Raw genomic sequence first — 21,814 nt, forward strand, 5'->3', positions numbered from 1 at the left:
ACCTTTTCCGCCATGTGCCCTGATCTAGGTAACAGTGATTTTAGGTATCCCTCTGTATTATACTATTATTATTTGTCTCCTCTGAGACTTACTCCTCCGGTTGCTAAGATTCTTGATAGCTTTAGGAGAGACTTCTTGTGGTAAAGAGCGGGAATCAAGGAAAGATAAGATAGATCATCTGGGGGGTATGATAAAATCTGCAGGCCGTGGAAGGAGGCTGGTCTTGGTCTCAGAAATTTGATCTCTAAACAAGTATTCTTGGTGGGTAAATGGTTGAATGTTATATCCTGGTACAGCATGAATATATGGTTCAAAGATTATGAACATAGTGATATTATAAAAATAAGTACATAGAATGTGAAAATTATGAATGTTATTATAAAGGTATTATAAAAAGAACATATATGCATCATGAAAAGATATGCGACGAACTAGGATGTGCATCCTGGTTCTGGGGCCACGATATATGACTTGGTAAATAGAAAGGATGATCCCCTCTTAAACTTGAGGTTGTGTTTCGTTTGGATGAAAATCGTTTTCCAGCAAAACTAGTTTTCCATTTTTTGGTTTTGTGGAGGAGTGGGGGTTTCTATTTTTGGTTTGTTGAGGATTGGGGAGAAAAAAGTATTTCTTTGGCTGAAAACGAACAGAACCATAATCTGGCATATGCAGGAGTCCTATGAGATTTGAGAAGCCGCAACAGGACATGTAATGGTGAAACAAAAATCTGAAATCTTAAGAAGGTTGTGGTTATTGTCACAGGGTAACTGATGATATTTTGTCCGAATGGTTGTATGCAATGATTGCTATTGGGACTAAATTAGGCGAGGTCTTTACTCATTAGACGTATTATGATGTTTTATATGAGTCCACCATGAACTTTCTCTTCTACAGTTTACAGTGTACAGGGGTAAGGGCTTAATGTTCATATATGAATGCAGTCAATGGACATTTTATGTTAATATGCAGGCTGAGCTTCACGTCCTTAGTTACTTGCAGAAATTATGCTTAACGGAGTCATGAATTCTACTAACTATACATACAGCTGCATACTAACGTACTTCATTTCCTTCTTTTCCAGGGCTATAAGGAAAAGAAATCAGCTCGGGATAGTTTTGTTTGTGGTGCCTGTGGAAAGGTTTGTTCTGAAGATAAAGCTTTAATTTGATAGTTTGTGATTTTTACAAACTTACTAAATTTCCATTTTTTTTAAGCTTGGTCATATGCGGACAAACAAGAACTGCCCCAAATATAGAGAGGATTCAGAAGTTCAGGTAAACAACCTAGATCAAGAAAAGGACGTAGCTAAAATTATATATCAGGACCTCCCTACTCAGTCTCAGCCGAAGACTACATCTAAGAAGCTCATGACTAAAAATGTGATGAAAGCTTCTCAAGTAGAAGGGCTTGAAGGGGAAAAGTCTAGTTCGAAGACCAAGGTTTTGAAAGTTAGATATACCACTGCAGATAAGGTTCCTGATAAAGTTACTTCTGGTCCATTGCCAATTTTGGAGCAGCCAAGCACTTCTGAAGCTGAAGCTGTAAATAAATCTGCTCCTAAAGTTATTAAAATTATAAGCAACAAAATGAAGCCTGATGATGTTCAGCCTGAATCTGCAAAGCTAAATGTTATTATACGGCCACCAAGCGAAACAGGCAAAGAACATCATCATCATAAAAAAATCACCATCAAACAACCCAAAGAAGTCATAAATCTCGACCACTCCAGTCAGGAAGGACCTGATACAGATTACAGAAAGACTAGGAAAATGATCGAATTAACAGGATTCGGAGTAAACAGACAGCAAGAGAGCTGGTCTTTTAGTGAGGAAGCAATTAGAAAGAAAAATAAAGAAGCTAAACGTATGTGGGAGGAGGAAGAAAAAAGAAACGCGGAGAGAAATAGGGAAGAACAAGCAAGAAGGATTTACGAAGAAGAAATGTCTCAAATGAGATTGCAAGAAGAGCGAGATAGACTGGCTGAGCTGAGAAAATATGAAGAAGATATACGTAGAGAAAGGGAAGAAGAAGAAGAAGAAAGAAAAGCTATTAAGAAGAAAAAGAAAAAAAAGAGAACTGCTGACTTGAAAGACCACTTGGAGGGTTTCCCAGCAAAAAGGAATAACAGACTTTTGCCAGAAAGGGAAAGAAGTGCTAAGAGGAAGAATGTTGTTGACTTGGGGAGTTATGGTGTGGAGTTTGCCCCACCTATTAAGCGGCGTAGAGGAGGAGAGGTATTTTCCTTATCTCTTGTTCTCATTTTGATTTTTGTCCACAAAGTTTATGTTTAATAACTGGTACCTGGTATCTTTGATCTGTTTAGGAGTTTTCAAATTTCAATGGTGCTTTAACTAAAGCTGTTTGTCCATTGATAGGTTGGGCTAGCTAATATTTTGGAGAGCATTGTTGAAAGTCTGAAAGAGAGAATGGATGTGTCATATCTTTTCTTAAAACCTGTATCAAAGAAAGAGGCTCCTGACTATCTGAACATCATTGAGCGGCCGATGGACCTTTCGACAATTAGAGACAGGGTTAGAAGGCTCGAGTACAAAGACAGACAAGAATTTCGTCATGATGTTTGGCAAATTGCCTATAATGCCCATATGTATAATGATGGCAGAAATCCAGGTATCCCACCCCTTGCAGATCAGCTATTGGAGCTTTGCGATTATTACTTGGATGAAAATGCTGATAACTTAGAAGAGGCAGAGTCTGGTATCCAAGATTAGTGATTTAAGTGTCCATTTGTTGTTGTACATACTATAATCACACCCGATTTTGCTTTGTTGCCCTTAGGTCCAAGTGTTGTTGGTAAATAATTTGATCGGTATGAGCTTGTACATATTTTGATCGGTAAATTTTTAGCCTTAGATGTTATAGTTACAACAATATACATACTGCCATACTTGTAATTCAAAGATCTATCCAGAAGCATTGATTTAATTTGTACTAATAGATTGTGTATTTGCTCCAAGTAAAATTATTTATTACCTTGTATTTTTTTTTACCTATTTTGTGACAAGAAAATCAACTTCTGTTGAAAATGAAATAAGGTAACATTACATATAGTACAGAATTACAATTCATATAAACTCGATTGGTTTTTTTGTTTTTTCTCTAAGTTCCAACAAAGTCAGTGATACTCTCACAAGGTCGGACATTGCAGCAACCTAGCTACTGCTCACTCACTGGCACACCAGAACACCCTTATAGAGTTATAGACGTCACAGTCCCACACATGAGTGCAACACGCATAGTACACGTACAAACACACATCCATGCACAATAAGATGCCATGTATTACAAGTTCGTAACCAAGTGTGTCTTGGCCTAGTGGAAATGATTCCACCTTCCAACCAAAAGGTTGGTGGTTTAATCCCCACTAGGGGCACTTTGAGGGAGGGTTCCCCTTATTACTCCCCCCACTCTCAAAGTGTCTAGCCTGCTAACCCGGGCGGGCTGACCCGTGCGGGGTTCCGACCCAGTAGGGCTATTCATCTTACCTTGCAAAAAAAAAAAAAAAAATGTATTACAAGTTCGAGTAGTACTTGTATCTATATTATATAAGTGAAGAATTGAAGTTATTTTAGTAATTTACTTTTGGTGTCCCCTTTTAATTACTAAAATACCCTCCACACTTATAAAATAGAGAATATAATAACAACCTACCCAATAGGAAAGCCAAGAAACATTTTAATCAATCAACCCCTTAAATGAATTCTTACCATTTTAATAAATCTGTTTACATGCGTTCGGATCTATCTACCTTATATGTTTTTTGTATTCGCACACATCGCATTTATATTATATTTTTTACATGTTATTTCAGGTTTAAATATAATAACACAAATTTGTTTCTTATATTCGCACGCATCGCGTGCGTATAAGATTAGTGTTATACTAGTATAGCACCCATGCGATGCACGACTTATAAGTTTTAACATTAATTTTACACGATTTAAACTATATCTTTAGTGAGTAATAGTGGTCATCTAACATTACAAAAATTATCTTTGTCCCAGATTAGTTTTCGCACTTTCTACTTTTAACCGTCCCATATTAGTTTTTACACTTCTATTTTGGAAAAGACCCCACAATTATTTTAATACATATTTATTTCCACTTCCAAAAAATTTGGCTCTCACACTCTCTCACATTTAATTAAAAAAAAATACTCCAGTATCTTCTATCACATCTACTTTTCAATAAAATAATGCCCACTATCTCTTTTCACATCTATTTTTCCAATAAAATAATATTTCATACCAAACAACAACTTATCTTCTAAAACTATGTGTCCTAATAAGTGTTAAACTAATTTAGGACCGATGGAGTACGATTATTGGCCTCCAAATTAAACACCGACTTTCGATCAAAATAACCCATCGCCTCAATGTTCTTCCCTTAAAACCCCTAATTTTTTCTCTTTGTCTAGCGGTGTCATCTACATCTTTGCTAGTGATGGTAAGCTTTGATTTCTTGTTTATTTTTAGGTAAATTGACTTTTACCACTTAAAAAGACTAAAAATTTATTTTTTTACCAACTAATAAAAAAAAATTACCCCCTCTTAACTGCAAGATGGACAGAAACGTTATGTGAGATTTTTTTTTTGACGCATATCAGACATAAAATCATACCTTAAAGCAACTTGATTCTCGTTTGCAAATTAGGAAAGGAAGCATGCCTCTATTATTTGAGAAATATTACCAAATTATGTGAATTAATGGGAAGCAAAGAAAAATGGTAGCTTAAATAGTTAAATACTTATATAAATGTAAATCACGGAAGAAGAGAAGGAAATAAAAAAAATATAGTCAATGAAATGGGCCCGCATAACGTTTCCGTCCATCTTTCCGATTAAGAGGTGGTATAAAAATATTTTTTTTAATTTCTAGGTGGTAAAATATAATATCGAGTTTTTTAGGAGGTAAAATATAATTTATCAATTTTTGTAGGTGGTAAAAGTCAATTTTTCCTGATTTTTAAGCATGTGACTTTTAATTATGTTTTTCGCTTTAGTAGAGCTTTTTGTCCCATATTTCGGTGGCCGGGTTTCCCACTCTTCGCAATAACCACGAACAGGAGTCAATATTTTTCAAAATATATAATAAAAATTGACACTTACTAAAAATGAGGACATACTCTATATTTAATTTTGACCTTAAAAATCGAAGATTCAATTTTCTTGTCATCCTAAAACCAAAATAAATAAATATTTATTTATTTTAGTAAATATTGATCACATCTCAATAAAGACTTCTTTTTTCCAATCCCAATATCCTTTTCATCGACTATTTTTTCACCATGTACCCTTTAGGTTTACAAATATTCATCAAATACCCTCGTGTTTTCAATAATTCATCATATAATACTGAGAATTTTCTCCAACCTTCGTCATCTATTTTTTCCGAGTTAAATTATCACTTATCTATTGAATAATTTCAAATAAATGATTTTTATTATTTTCAAAAAATGATTTGTTAAAAGAAATAATTTTTCTTTTAAAAAATACTTTTGTCTAGTACTCCCTCATTTCAGTACGCCTTCATTCCATAAACTTCCCACTTTTTCATTACGTGTGTTCTCCATTGTACTCCCTCCGTTTCTTTTTGTTGTATCCGTTTCCTTTTTAGTCGTTTCATAATGTTGTATCCACTTAGAATCTTTCCATTTTTGGACATACTTTTTTTCCTAAAATACCCTTATATTTCAATCTAATAACCAAAAAACCTAAAGAATCTACCCATATTCCCACCTAATTTTCCCCACCCATAATATTTTATTCATTTAACCCACCCACCTCCCTTATTAAATTAATAAAACCCTAACGTCACTCTCACCTCTCTCTCCTTATAACCCGTCCCTCTCACCCTCTCTCTCCTCATTCTCTTCGGATCCCTCTCTCCTCCTGTCTCCCTCTCTCTCCTCAAGAAATCTCTCTGTTTCTCTAAAAACCCTAACCTTCTCCGCCCCTGTTCTTCGTTTTTTTTTGGTGAGATATCTCAGATCTTTGGGGTTTTCGCTCAAAATTGTTCTCAAACTTTAACCGGAACGACATTCCGGTGAGATCCCCTCTAGTTTTGTCCCCTTTGTCGTCCCAAATCCCGGTTGGTAATCGATTCTCTGGTGAAATTTTTTTGGGGATAAAATCGGAGTTTTATTAGGGTTTTATTAATTTCTTAATGGGATCCTCTTCCTCCAAATATCTTCCGACTTATTCGGTTGGTACTTCTGGGCAACGAATTCCTGACTCAAACTGTGATTGGGGCTCGAAATGCATTTGTCCCAACAACGAGCACTCGTATTCTGGCGAGTATCTGAATAATTTGAGGTTGGCCCAGAAGGAGAACACGAGTACCCGAAATTATCTCAAAGCTTGGTTTGAGAAAATGGAAGTGGAGCCTGGTGAAGAGGTGGAGTCCAAATACGACGATCGAGTCCCCACACCAGCAGATCTGAGATTCTTTGGAGGAGACGAATCTGATGAGGTATATTTCCTTATTTTTGGGTTTTTTTCCTGATTTTTCGAGTTAATTAGGGTTTACTCTGTTTTTGGGATTTTTTGTGTTTCTTGGAGAAAATCTGTGATTTTTGGTTGAAACGTAGGTTTTCTAATAAAATTAGGGTTACTCTGCATGTTCTGATTTTTTGAGATTTTTTGTGAATTTTAATGAATTTTTTTCATTTGTTGATGATTTTTGTGAATTGTTTTAGATTTAACATTGGTTCATTTTTTGTGATCATGCATGTCCCATAAATGTTTGATTTTTGTGTTAAATGATGAAGTTTTCGAATTGCATGTCAGAGATTCGTTGATAATTTTTGTTAAATGATGAAGTTTTCTAATTGCATGTAAGAGATCCCTTGATTTATTTTGTTAAATGATAAATTTTCGAATTGCATGTCAGAGATCCCTTGATTTTTTTGGTTAAATGATGAAGTTCATGAATTGCATGTTAGAGATCCCTTGATTTTTCTCGATTTTTATGAGTTTATTTAAATTGCATGTTGAATACCATGAATGTTGGTCTGTTTTGGTTGATTTGGATGTTCAATTCCATGATTACTTTGATGATGTTGTTCTTTGATCTTGTTAAGTTGATGTGAAATATATTAAACATATTTTATGTCCCCTCTTTATTGCAAGGAACCCAATCACTCTGATTCATTCGACCTATACTATGTGGGTGAGTGTGAGAACACAACTGCTGGTCCAGAGGTTTCTGATGGGCAATGTTCGGTTTCGTCCCCAAACGTGAAGGAAGATGAAATAAAAAAAAAGCCACCTAAGGGTGTTGATGATGCTTAGAGATAAGTGTGTCTTCTATAAACCCTCTTTTAATTATATTTGGATTGCTGGTTAGCTGTGGAGACATAAGGTGGAGTAGCCAACAACTGTGATCTGTTGTTGGCAAGGGGTGTTGTTGTTTTGTTGATGATGTGATAGGGTTTGGAGTGTATTCATGTCCTCTATTATTGCCTTGTTGCTTGAAACATGTTGCCTTGTTGATTGATGAATGTTGCCTTGTTGATTGATGAATGTTGCCTTGTTGATTGATGAATGTTGCCTTGTGTGCTTGCTGATTTAATAATGTTGCCTGTTGAAACTGTCATATGTTTGCTGGTTGATTAGTGTTGCCTTGAGAGGGGTGAAAGCATATGGGATGGGTTTATGAATAAAATTTTAACATGTGATTGGAAAAAAACAGTTTCATTAAAGTCCCCTCTTATTGTTTGTCTTTCCTGAATGCTTGGTCTGTGATGTTAGGGTTTGAATGAGGTCTATGATGAGTCTTTCAGTGCTGAGAAACTATCCATGTTTCATAAACCACAGTGCGCCATTAGCATCCAGCCGTAGGCTGTATGAGGCTTTTGTGTGCTAATGGTTTGTGAACATGGTGTGGTTCAATGAAGCTTGGGGACATCTGAGACCAAATTTAACATGATGATGAGTCTTTCATATGCAGAGTCTTTCATATGCTGATGTGTTTTTTCAAGTTACATCGATGATGAGTCTTTCATATGCTGAGAAACAATTCAAGTTACCTACACTCACTCGTGCTGCCATTAGTATCAGTGATGATGCTTCTCAGGCGCTAAGTGTGTGTAGGTTGAATTTGTTTCAATGATGCTTGGGGACATCTGAGATGAATTTTGATGTCATGCATGTTTTACTTTTGTTAGTTAGGTGGTCCTTCAAAGGGGATTGACTTATTTTTAAATATCCAATGCGATAGTTCACAATTTGTCAATTCCCTTTGGAAGGACCACCATGACACTTAAACAACATGTTTGATTGTGGTGTTAATGATAATCAATGATGTTAAAGGTTGATATCCTGAGATTTATGTTTCAATACTTGTCCTTTAACTCCTTTTGTCTAATGGAGTGATTGTCATTTCACATGATCAGTAGTGAATATCAATCATTCCATTCGGCAAAAGGATGTTAAAGTTGAGAAAATATTGATACAATAGATCAATGATGCTATTCAACAACTCTGAGATTGGAACCCTAATGTTTGCTAATGTCCCATGTGTGAGTTTGATCATTGTGATCTGTGATGTAATTGTTGATTATCTTAGATTTTGGTTTCTAACATATTCCCTCGTCCCCTTTTACAAAAGGGGATAAATTTCATTTCAAAAACAAACAAGTGATCATGTAATCCCTTTTGTGAAAGGGTGATGAGGTTGTTAAAATTTAGAAACATACTACATATATGCTGTAAATCAACCTAACTGAGATTGTTGTGCCTTGTCCATTGCTGCCTTGTTATTTGTTTTGAGTCATCTATGATGAGTTTTCATTTGCTGACACTCAAACCCTATATTCCATTAACACTCATGCGCCATTAGCATGAATAATGCTTCTCGGGAGCTAAGTGTTGGTGGATGGGGTTTGTGTGAGGGATGCTTGGGGACATTCTGAGATGGTTGTGTGTACTTGCTTCTATGTACTTGATGCCTTCTTCTTCATGCTTTGTTCAATGATGAATTGGTTTAAGCATATCGAATTTTACTTTTGTTGACGCATCGGTATCTAGGTGGTAAGATTTTCCATCTGAAAATGATGTGATATGCATTCTTTCCACTTAGATGCCGATGTGTTTAGAGAAGTGATTTTGCATATGACTTTCTAAGTATGTTGTAAGTAAATACCTTGCCTTTGCTGCCTTGCTCATGGCCTTGTTTTTTTGAGTTGTTCAATGATGAAATGATTTAGTAACTCGAATATTACATCTTTTGACGCATCGGTTTCAAAATGGGAATAAATTCCATCTGAAAATGATGTGATATTCATTCTTTCCATTTTGAAGCTGATGTGTTTAGAGTTGTGATTTTGCATGTCCTGAGTTTCCTACACTTTTAGTATCCTCTGTCAAATGGAGTGACTTTTCTATCCCATTTCTGTTTGTGTTAGTCATTCACTCCATTTGGGAGGAGGATATTAAAGTTTAGGATTCAATGATGATGAACACATACAAACTGAGAACAACATGTCCCCATGCTTTGCCTTGCCTTGAAAATGAATTCATGTGTTGCCTTGAAAACATAAAGTTGTCCCCTTAATGGTTTAAGGAATGGCTGACTCATTAAATTGGTGCATTGTTGCCTTATGATTTTGACTTATCCTGAAATCATATGTTAATATGCAATGTACATGTTCCCTTATGATTTTGAATAATCCTGAAATCATATGTTAATATGCAATGTACATGAATAACTACAAATATGTGAGTATGATGAACAAAAACTAAAGATTAACAACAACAAATTGATTCATTCATTCTTCCAGTTGATATGTTGCTTTCAAAATGTTTTAAATACATGTGATGCTTTCATTCAAGCTTACAAAAGTGACATTTTGTTTGCTCTTGTAATTTTTAAAACATGTTCCCAAAACACAAAAAGTAATCTCTCGTTCTTGCTCTATACTTCACTGATTTGCTCTCCATTCATCAACAAGTTGTTTGCATTCATTCACAGCCCACCTTGGGGCCTTAACTTGTTCTGGCAGATTCCCCTCATCTTCTAAAATCTTTTTCTTGTTGTGTGGGAGTTGGTAGTCATTGTCCCCCTTGTGTTTCAAAATTTCATTTCCAACATATTGAAGTGACATCCACACATTAGATAGAGTCTTTGCATGCAGTTCATTATATGCCTCAGTCACAGCACCACTTAAATCTTCAACTGTTTTAGGCATCTTTTTGTGCATTAGTGATTGAATTGACCTAAAGAACCCCAAGTCTAATATGTTACAATCTGGACTGTTTGCTGGCTGCTGAGTCAATATCAATGTGAAGCCATCTTGCTTGTAATGTTGCTGCCATTCTTGATCATTTTGCAAAATGTGTGCCTTTGCATTGTCTTGAATGATGTATATCACCCTTTCCCCCTCATGTGGTGGCCATTTCTCTTTAATTGCTGGGATTAGGTAGTTGATTAGCATGGCCCTAGTTGCAATCTGATTAACTGACTTGATTGGTTTAGTCTCAATTGTCCCCTTGACTCTATTTTTGGATGTTCTCTTTGCTGCCACTGCATCTGTGAATGGAAATATACCAAGTTTCCCATCCCACTCACACTGCCCATCTTGTCCCCACCTTGGCCTTGCTACTGCTGCCATAAACATGAACTTTGGAATCTTAGTTCTTGATTTTCCCTTCCTGTGTGGAAATGGTTCATTGTTTGCTAAATAAACTCTTTGACTTTTTTGTGTAAGATAGAACCATTTCTCATCGATGTGAATGAAATCATACATGCTGTAATATGTGGGATCATTTGGTATTGAGTAGTCCATTAAGAGACCAAGTACCCACTTCATCCTTGCCATCTTGCATTCTTCTGAAATGCCTGGATTCAATGGACTTGAATGTGGTTTTATCTGTTTTCTTTTCACCATTCTCCAAACTGTTGTGGGACTCAAATTGAGCATCCTTGCTAGATCAATAATGGTTGTTCTATCCCCCATGGCTATGGAGGCTATAGACTCATATGTTACTTGAATTCTCTTTCTCCCACAGTTGTGATATTTGCTATCATAGAAATACGAATCCATGGCTGCCTTATGTGCCAATGCTCTCTGCCATATTAGTCTAATTGTCTTCCTTGTGTAACCAAACTTTATAACAGCCTGCCTATTTGTCCCATGAATGAGTTCATCTGAATGCTTTTCTTTTCTTAAGAGAAGGAACAACAAGATTTCCAACCTTAATTCGTTGTTAATCCTTGGGGTTCTAGGCTTATGATGATTTTGCTCTGTTTCTGTTTGATGAATTGGAGATGGTGGGAACTCTTGTTGTGTTGGCATGTTCAAATCAAACAAAAATGGAACTGAGTGGTTATCTGATATACCTGATGTATGCTGTGGTCCCACTTCACATTCTTGTGCATATTCTTGTCCCACTTCATTCAGATCTGGCAATTGTTGATTTTGCTCAAAGTCCCCTATTTGATGAGCATTTACTTCACTTACAGCATTTTGGGTTGCTTCATCATCATCATAATCTGAATCAGAGTTCGTCCCGTCTCCTTCATCATCGGAAAAACCGAGGAACTCGTCCTCCTCTTGATCTGAAGCCATTAATGTCCCCTTGCTGATTAATTGTAGTGCATTTATTGCCTTTGGTTTTTTGTTGTTGTAACTGATATTAAAACAGTTGGAATTTATGAGGGTTTTTGGGTAGAAATTGTCCCCTATTTATAAAGGGTGGTAAATGTATAAAGTTTGGAGGGAAAAAGTTTGGAGGGAAAACTTTTTGGTAAATTTCTGTTTTTGGAGGAAAGTGTAAAAAGGGAAGTGGACTTTCCCAATTTGGGAAGTTTTCCCTCCGTTTTTTTCTGTTGCTGTAATCTCATTGGATGAAATAAATCCACCTCATGTACTTTGGTCCCCACTTCAATCAGATTTTTTCTGATTTTTGATTAATTAAATGAAAATATCCCCTTTCCCATAATTCTTTAATATTTTCTCTCTCCTTACTTTAATCTTTAAAAAAGAATCTCTTACACATTCTTACACACAATCATTTCTCTTACACCCAATCATTACACTTATACCCATACAAACCAAGATTCTATTTTTCTTAAAAACCCCCCAAGATTCCAAATGGATACAACATTTAGAAATGGAGGGAGTACTACTTTAAGTATTAATATCATCAATTAGGTATTAGTAAAAATTATAAAAATTTGATATTTGAAAAATTTGCATTGAAATGAATCAAATAAGATCACACAAGTTAATGTTTTATTTTAATAATATTTAAACTACCAATTATGGTCAAAAATTTTAAATTTATGGATCTTGGGAAGTATAAGACTCGTGCACACGATACACTTTTTAAAATTTAGACTAATAGTTTTAATAGGATGTGAACAAGGCTATATTAATTAGTTTGTAAGACTATAATACATTTCGAATGTAGTATAGTTATATATAGGGATTAGGGAATGACATATTCTAGTTTATTGCAAGATTATATTAAGATCACTTGGACAATTGGACTTAATAAAGCCCTTGAATGTACTATATAGGGAATGATTGATTTTATGTTTTTTTTTTTCCGTTTAGTTTCTTCCTTGTATCGTTATATTTAGTCAAAAAAATTATATTAAGATCACTTTTGATTTAAAGAAAAAAATTATTATTTGACATAAAATATTTACCCTCAAAAAAGAAAAATTGTGTATAACGAATATAAGTTAACTATATCTTACTATCAATGGCGATAATAATTAACGAATTTAGTTGCTAAATATACTTACGTATAAAATAGTACAATCAATGACGGTTATAATTATCTCATTTAGTTGCTAAATACACTATATATGAATAAATAGTACAATCAACGACTTTTTATAATTGACGCATTTAGCTGTTAAAATATTTTAGAGTATTATTGTTATTTTTTTATACCTCTTATTCATACTTGATTGATTTTCTAATTTATTTGTGTTCGAATTATGTAAGTAAGAAATACAAATAAGTAGACTACTCTTAAATTGTTATAAAAATCATACTAAGTACTCCGTATAATGGATTGATTTTTTGAACACAAAAATAATCTTATTTTGGTTATATTTGTTACCAAATATAGAAAATATATATAATTTTAAAAAATACTCCCTATATTTAGAATGATTTTTTTTTGAGGAAAAGAGAATCAAATATATTTTTGAGGTAAATGTTACTAAATAATTATAGAGTGGAGTTTTTTTTTAATTTTTTTTTGTATCTATAAAAGAGGGTGATCAATGAGTGACATTTGTCATCACCACATCGTTTTTCTCTCTTTTAATATAATATATAAACGACTTTTTATAATTATCGTATTGTAATATTTTTATACACTCTTATTCATACTTGATTGATTTTCTAATTTATTTGTGTTCGGATTATGTAAGTATGAAATCCAAATAAGTAGACTACTCTTGAATTTTTATAAAAATCATACTCCTACGTACTCCGTATAATGGATTACTTTTTTATAAAAAGATAATCTTATTTTGGTTATATTTGTTACCAAATATATAGAAAAGATATATAATTTAAAAATATATTCCCTATATATAGAATGAAAACTTTTATTATTTTGAGGAAAAGAGAATCAAATATATTTTTGAGGTAAATATTAATAAAATAATTATAGAATTAAGTATTTTATTTTTTTTATAATTTTTTTATATCTATAAGAGAGGCCAATCAATGAGTGACATTTGTCATCACCACATTGATTTCCTCTCTTTTAATATATTACTAGTGTAATACCCGTGCGATGCACGGTTCACAATATAAATATCAAACTTTCATGAATTCTAAACTATATTTGTAGACAATCAACCAAAATAGAGCCTTTAGATAGTCTTCTAATTTATACCGAGTATTTAAAAAAGCAAAACCGTAAATGAATATGTGACACGTGACATCTTCTCTTTTCCTCCATCAATTTGTTTTTTTTTTTCAATTGTTCCTTCAACTGTTTGCTATATTTTACGACACATGATAACGTCTGTTCCACTTCATCTTCCACATTCAAAATCAATTTACCATTTAATTCATATATTCATTCAACATCTTTCACTCCACCCCCTCTTTGCCTCCTTAACACTCAATATTAAATCACTATTTAATATAATTTATATGTATTTTTCAACCTTCAATTTTTACCTCTAATTAAATTATGTATTCCCACTAAAATCACAAGCCCTATACAAAGTTAGGACTTTAGAAGACATTTAAACAACTACAAAGTGTCCGTTCTTTAAAATTAATGATGGATTTAATTCGTTATTGCCCCATTCCATATCTTATTTTATTGAAAGAATAAAAAAACAAAAAAAGGGTACGTAGATAAAATTATTTCCATTCCCTTTCATCATCCGTGTCAAACGTAAAGTTATTCTCGTATACCCTTTATTTCGATAGTCATACCCACCTAGTACTTGCCCCACCCTTTACCACGTTACTCGATCATTATTTAACACTTACGCAAATGTCAAATCATACAAAATAGTTTTCCATTGATAGTATGTTACAAGTATTGTGATTTTTCTGTTTTAGGGAACTGATGCAAATGAAAATAAATGGAGAAAAATACTATTTTATACGAAGTATATTAAAATTTGTAAATAATAGTTGAAATTCTTATATTATACTCTACCCGTTCCATAATGATATTATACTCTACCCGTTCCATAATGATATTCCAATTTGAATTATTTAAATCCCTAATTATTCATTAGCATAAAAAAAATTACTACGCCCCTGTATGTATCCCTTAGTACGCATGCATATCCATTTGGAACAAACATACACTCTAGTATATTTATTTTGGTTATAACTTCACGTTAAGAAAAATTAAAAAAATATACTTTTTGAGCAACTAAATAAACATACATTCTAGTATCGAGCATATGTATTTCATAAATTAATTTAGTAATAAACTTTTGTTAAGTATCTTGTTCGTTACTGTATAAAGAAGTCAAATGAGTATATTATTCTGGTACTCTACATATATTCTATCAATAAATATATTCCATAATATCTTTGTGATAAACAATAGAAGTCAATAGTATATTTAAAATAAATAGTTTCTTTAATTTAGTAAATAGAGATTATTTTATACGGTACATTCAATAATATAGATTGTGTATTTAGTAAGTAGTACAAATGATATACATTTAGAAATTAAAAATATAAAGTAAAAAAAATGTCACGTGTTAGCACCACATTGAGGTACTCTCTCTTTTAATATAGTATATAGATAGATAATTGGATAGATAGATAGATAGATAGATAGATAGATAGATAGATAGATAGAAATTGAATTTATATATACGAATATATTAAATGGAGGTATTGAGTATGTCAAGGCTACATAAGATTTCTTACGGACATGCTTTGCCTAACAGTTAGTGTCCTGCCAAAAAGTATAGTACAAAATATACATGGATAGATAGAATAGACATAGATATATAGATTTATAGGATATTCATTTTACATATATAGGGATTCTCCATATAAGTTAGGGCTCGTTTGGTATCACTATCACTTTTCAGTTTTTGATTTTCTGGTTATAAAAGTCACGTGGTTTAGATTCAATCATGAATTAAAAAATAGTCATAGTTATAGTAATCATATTTATTTTGAAAACTGACAACAAAAAACTGGAAACTACTTTTACTGGTTTTCATATTTTGGTTTTTAGTTTTGTAAAAACAGAAACTAAAAACTAAAAACAATATCGAACGGGGCCTTAGAAAAATAATTGATGAATCTATTATTCTTATAGATTTTTCCATGTCAGTTTTTGTTACCATAGAATAAGCATACGTAGGACTATTTTTGGGAGAATTTTATCACATCTAGTAATTAAAATATGTGATGTTTAATTACTTTTATATTAAATTTAATTATTTATATTAAAAGAGAGGCGAATCATAGAGTGACATTTGTCACCACCACATTAACGTCCTTTATTTTATTATAGTATAGACATATATAAACAGTTAGTTAGATAGATAAGTGTAGAAAAATTAATCGACGACAATAAATATTTTTCCGTTCACGTACATAGCTAAAGTTATCAATTTTTTATGTTTATCATCAAGGAAAATCATATGAATGGAAATCATTAACATTAGCTATGTGACTTAATAATTTCCGTTTGTATAATCATTTCCAATCACATAGCTAATGTTATCATTTTTTTAGTTTATCAACATGAGTTCACCGAGCTGGTGTAGATGAAATTTTTGGTAATTTATATTTTTTCGTAATATTATTAGAATGTTTATTATCCACGGAATCAAAAAAAATTGGTAATTTATATTTTTTCGTAATATTTTTAGGATGTTTATTATCCACATAATCTTTAAGATTTATAATGATAATCAATAATATTTTATTTGTGCATGTTTTCCTTAAATACAGCAAAGTAATTTTGACCAATAATTTTAATTAATTTTTTAATTAAAAGAGAGGCGAATCAATAAGTGACATTTGTCATCACCACATTGATTTCCTCTCTTTTAGTATATTATATAGATAGATAGATTCCCATGTATTCGTTATACACAATTTTTCTTTTTGAGGTCACATTATGTTGACAGGTATTTTGAAAGGTATAAATTATGGGGCGATGCTTAATAGTACCGTGCGATGCATAACTTATATATTTAGTATAGTATTATAGGGCGAATCATTCCATAGTATAATATTATATTTAGATTTTGAAAGGTCTATTATAGTACCCGTGCGATGCACGGTTTACTAATTATAATAATAGTTTTACATAGATTTAAACTACACAAGGAGTATAATTTAATGAGTAGGAGAGGACATCTTTAAATTAACATATATATTAATCATTATTATGGTAATATTAATTACCAATTAAATACGGACTCTCAAAAAATTGCATTTTGTTACGTATGTAGGTTTAATGGTGAATACATGAATTTAGTTAGATATGTGGTTCGAGTAAGCTAGGTTTTTCTTCTCCATGTTCTCTTATTTTATCCCATCGCCTCATATAGTCATATGGCTTATGTCATGAAGAGATGTTGAATCTTCTACACACACACATACTCCCTCTGATTCTAAGTGTTTGTAATATCTGTTTGGAATCTTCAATGTTTCCAACCCAAATGAAATATATTAAAATACTGATAATATATACTCCCTCCGTCCCGGAATACTCGATCCGATTTGACCGACACAGAGTTTAAGGGACTTGAATTGACTTATTTAATTTAATAGGTAGTAGTTGATAGTGAGGTATTATTTTAATGTAGTTAGTGGGAGGTGGGTTAAGAGGTGGGGTTGGGGGAGAGTAGGGGTTGAATTTTTAATTATTTTTTGTATGGAGTAGGGGGTAGGTGGGTTAATAGGGGTGGAGTGAGAAATAATATAATATTGTTAGAATATTTTCATTTTTAGAAACAGGTCAAGTATTAAGGGACGGCCCGATAAGGAAAACATGTCAAGTATTCCGGGACGGAGGGAGTATAGAGTACTACTTAATGTATTCATGTAAGGCCTTTTTTGATTCGTCTTCAATTAAAAAAAAAAATTCAAAATAGGGGTTTCAAAAAAATTTATATGGATAATAGGTCATATCAAGAACTGTTATATCTTTTTTAGCAATTTATGTTTTACAACCAAAAAGAAATTTAAAAAGGAATTCACTATATGATATTTCCTCTATTTCTTTTTCAATCTCTTTTATGGTACTTCTTTTTTATTTGCAACATTGTTTTGTGATACACAACTTAAGGAGGGATATAAAGAAGGTTAAAGGACAATTTAATTAAATTAAACCTAAATCACACAACTACTTCTTATTCGTGTTTCACTTTTAAATGATTAATTTATCCTTTTTTAACCTCTTTCAATTGTGTGTCATGTATCTATTTTACAATTTAAAAAAGAAACAAAGAAAGTACAAGATAAATAGTTATTCACATTCTCATTTTTCTTCCGTTGTCTTTGTTAGGTATAAAATTCAATTATCACATCATTCCATCATCATATATACCACTACAATCATAACCCATTTTGTTATCTAATCCACTACCTACATACCAATTTATATAAGTGTATAAACCCACTTTTGAGCATATTGACATAAATTTAGTATTGAAACAACAATATCTATGTACTCGGGAATTTTATGCACGGTGTATAAAATAAATATAAATTTATATGAAATCTGAACTACAATGGTACAAAATTATCATCAAAATATAGCTTATAGATACTCTAGTTCGTAATTAAAATCAATGATGGACATGTTATAACTACTTCTTATTCGTGCTTAACTTTTAAATGAATCATTTATCATTTTTTAACCTCTTTCAATTGTGTGTCATTTATCTATTTTACAATTTAAAAAGGAAACAAAGAAAGTACAAGATAAATAGTTATTTTCATTATCATTTTTCTCCCATTGCCTTTGTTAGGTATAAAATTCAATTATCACGTACATCATTCCTTCATCATATCTACCACTATAATCATAACATGTTTTGTTATTTACTCCACTACCTACATACCAATTTATGTAAGTGTATAAACCCACTTCTGAGCATATTGACATAAAATTAGCATTGAAACAAAAATATCTATATACTCGGGAATTTTATGCACTGTGTACAATATAAATATAAATTTATATGAAATCTGAACTACAATGGTATAAAATTATCATCAAAATATAGCTTATAGATACTCTCGTAATTAAAATCGATGATGGACATGTTGTAACTCCATTTGATTTCTTATTTATAAAAAAAAAAAGGAAAAATTGTTAATATTATTCCAATCTTTGGCCGATTTTCATTTATTAAGTCCAATCATGACATACTTTTTTAATAATCCCACCTTTACTACCCAACTATTTTTATTGGACCTATAACATGTCATAAACCTGTCGTAGGCGGTAATATATCCTTACGTGTCAGTACTCTTTCTCTTTCTTCTCTAAACCTTAAAAAAGAAAAATAAGTAAATTAAAAATAAATAAATTAGAAAAGTTGAATTTTTATCCAGTAACCGGTCGGTTAGGCCCAATAAAAGTAATTGGTAGTAAAGGTGAGATTATTGAAAAATATGTCATAGGTGGGCTTATAAAAGAAAATCGGCCAAAGGTTGGATTAATATTAACAAATTTTCCTAACAAATAAGGGTACATATACAAAATTATTTTCATCCCTAAAAAACATTTGTATCAAGCATAAAAATATTCATCCACCATTCACTTTGATAGTCATACTCACTTAATACTCGTCTCATCTACCTCATTACCTGATCACTTAACACCTTCCCCACCATTATTCTCAGTTAAGATAGCTTTGAGGCGAAGCAGAGTCTCCAACCCGTACCCGCCTAAAATTCTCATCCCCATCCCCAACACTAATGTTAGGGACGGTACCCCCCTTCCAATTCCCACTCCATCACCCACCCGTGTATTAACACCCGCCTCAAACCCGCCTCTAGACTCAAAACTTTTTTTTTTTGGTAAAAGAGTTTTGAATTTTAAAACTCAATTATAGAGTCTTTGGCAATTCAATTGTCTATCAGAGTAATTAAGTAAACAAACAAAACATTATAATATGTAGGTTTTTTTTTTTTTTTTTTTTTGAAAGATAAGGAGAATATACTTAGGAGCCTCTCCGCACGAGAGTCACTCCTGAGTAGTAAGAAAAAAATCTTGATATATTTATTACTCACTCCGTATTTAAATAGGAGATACACTTAGCATTTTCGGCCGTATTTAAATAGGAGATACACTTGACATTTTTAGTAAATTTTCAACCCCACCATCTAGTTAAATAATATATCTAATTTACCCTATGACCAACTACGACATTAAACAATTAATTTTATACACCTCCACCCCACACCCATCCAAAATTTAATGATCCCCTCTTATTTTACTTGATCAAAATATTTACCCTAAACCCTCTTGCTTTATTATTATATTTCATTCAACTATTCTTCCTTAATACTCGTGTCAGGTCAAATGTATATGCTATTTAAATACGGAGGGAGTATCAATTAGATGAATGATAAGAGAGGGAGACGATTCCAATTTAAAATTCATCATCCCTTGTCACCCACGACAAATATATTCTTGATCACATCACCCACAGTGGAGGAGGGAAGGGGGAAAAATATATTTCATGTTCAGATTTTATAAGTCATTGTTATCATGAAATACAATCAGCTAAATATGACCATAATTTATCTATTAATTAATTTATACGTAATATACAAATATACGGAGTATTAGATAGAATTACGTTAGGCGTGATATTAGATGAAAGTTGCAATAGAATTGTGTTAATTAAAAAAGTTAACATGTATACATGTCACCTTCTTAACAAATGTCATGTGGTTAGGAGATTTTTTTTGTCAAACTAGTGGTTGGGGGCCGCATGCGTTGCGCGCGGTATGCTTAGGAATAACTATTTTGGTATCAACTTTGTTCTAATGCTCTATATATATTTTGTACTATTACATAATATGTGGAATGACAAGTTGTACCGACTTTGATTTAATTCTTATTGCACAATAAATGCTATGACGTTTGTTATGTTATTAATTTTTTTGGGAGAAAAAAAGGTGTAGAAATTGGATTTGGTTATCTATTTAGTTAAAATAGAATAATGCTAGATTAGTCTTTGTTACAATACAAAGAGTTTACTTTAACATATACTCCCTCCGTTTCATTTTTATCTTCCTGTTTGGAGTTTTGGGTGGAAATTAAGAAACTGGAATCTTTTAATGATTGGGTGTAAGAGTAATGATTGGGTGTAAGAGAAAATAATAAATAAATGAATAAAGTAATAAAGAAATGAAGGAGAGAGAAGATATTTTTATGAAAGTAATAAAAAATCATAAAAGTGGGGTTGGGTGGGTGAATAGAGAAATGTGAATGAATTAAATAAGGGATGGTGGGAAAATTTATGGTAAAAAGTCATGTCCTAAAATAGAAACAGGAAGATCAAATAGGAACGACATTTATAGAAACAGGAAGATCAAAAAGAAATGGAGGGAGTAGTAAATAATATTTGTATTCCATGGTTTGTGTATAGTAGAAAGAGCAATTCTTAATCTTGACATAACAACAAATATCATTTTCAAACTCTTTAACTTGAATAATAAATAAGTAAATAAGCTTTTAAAGCCATTTTCTTGTCAAATGTTGTTTATATACAAATTAAAGGAATATGTGGATAAATTCGAGAGTTATTTCACAACAATTAATACATTGATTCAACATCACTCAGTAAATGGATTCCCTTAACACCCCTTCAACACAAACCAAAACCTATTCTTGAAATCCATATAGAGCTAGATCTATTAATTTCTCTATATTTCACCATGCCTCTTAGATAGTGAGCAATTGACACTTATTCAATATCAAATCAAGAATAAACTACCTCTTTACAGGGCATTAACAAAGTTGTAACGCTTTAATCTTCACCCTCATGATCCAGAATGGGGGTATATAATTATATATGCTCCTAATTGTGAGATAAAAGAAAGAAAATAAAATGAAAAATAATTAAAACAAAACAAAAAATGAAATAAAAAAGAGGTGTTAATGTTGTTGTTGTCGCTGGTGAGGCAAGGCAGGGATGGTATGATGTTGTAGTGATGAACTAATGGGTAAGAGAAGACCGAGGAGTACTCACACGTGGGAGATAACACATGTAGATACTGTTCATAAGCTACAGTGTTTTATCTCCCACTTTTAAAGAGTAGAGATATATAAGGTAACTACGTGCATAATTAACATAC

At 32.3% G+C, this 21,814-nt stretch overlaps 3 protein-coding genes across 9 annotated transcripts in view; 2 read left to right on the forward strand and 1 right to left on the reverse strand.

The window, feature by feature from the left end:
- LOC110785409 (transcription initiation factor TFIID subunit 1) overlaps positions 1-2,953 on the forward strand; it is a 29,753-nt gene extending 26,800 nt beyond the window's left edge. For all 7 annotated transcript variants that reach the window (XM_021989842.2, XM_021989840.2, XM_021989843.2 and 4 more), the window contains 3 exons: positions 1,082-1,138; positions 1,215-2,234; positions 2,376-2,953. In XM_021989842.2, coding sequence (XP_021845534.1) covers positions 1,082-1,138; positions 1,215-2,234; positions 2,376-2,729 — 1,431 coding nt within the window. In that variant the 3' untranslated portion in view covers positions 2,730-2,953. The remainder of the gene's footprint in view (positions 1-1,081; positions 1,139-1,214; positions 2,235-2,375) is intronic.
- Positions 2,954-6,008: 3,055 nt separating this feature from the next.
- Positions 6,009-11,616, forward strand: LOC110800772 (uncharacterized). Its single transcript, XM_056839385.1, has 3 exons — positions 6,009-6,489; positions 7,149-7,316; positions 11,482-11,616. The coding sequence occupies exons 1-2, from the start codon at positions 6,184-6,186 to the stop codon at positions 7,308-7,310; spliced, it is 468 nt and encodes a 155-aa protein (XP_056695363.1). The 5' UTR covers positions 6,009-6,183; the 3' UTR covers positions 7,311-7,316; positions 11,482-11,616.
- LOC130469531 (uncharacterized) lies at positions 9,941-11,587 on the reverse strand. The gene has a single exon (XM_056838880.1). It carries the CDS (start codon positions 11,585-11,587, stop codon positions 9,941-9,943), a length of 1,647 nt encoding a protein of 548 aa, XP_056694858.1.
- Positions 11,617-21,814: the final 10,198 nt, after the last annotated feature.

The sequence above is a fragment of the Spinacia oleracea genome, chromosome 3 (genome assembly GCF_020520425.1).
Source record: "Spinacia oleracea cultivar Varoflay chromosome 3, BTI_SOV_V1, whole genome shotgun sequence".
Taxonomy (NCBI): domain Eukaryota; kingdom Viridiplantae; phylum Streptophyta; class Magnoliopsida; order Caryophyllales; family Amaranthaceae; genus Spinacia; species Spinacia oleracea.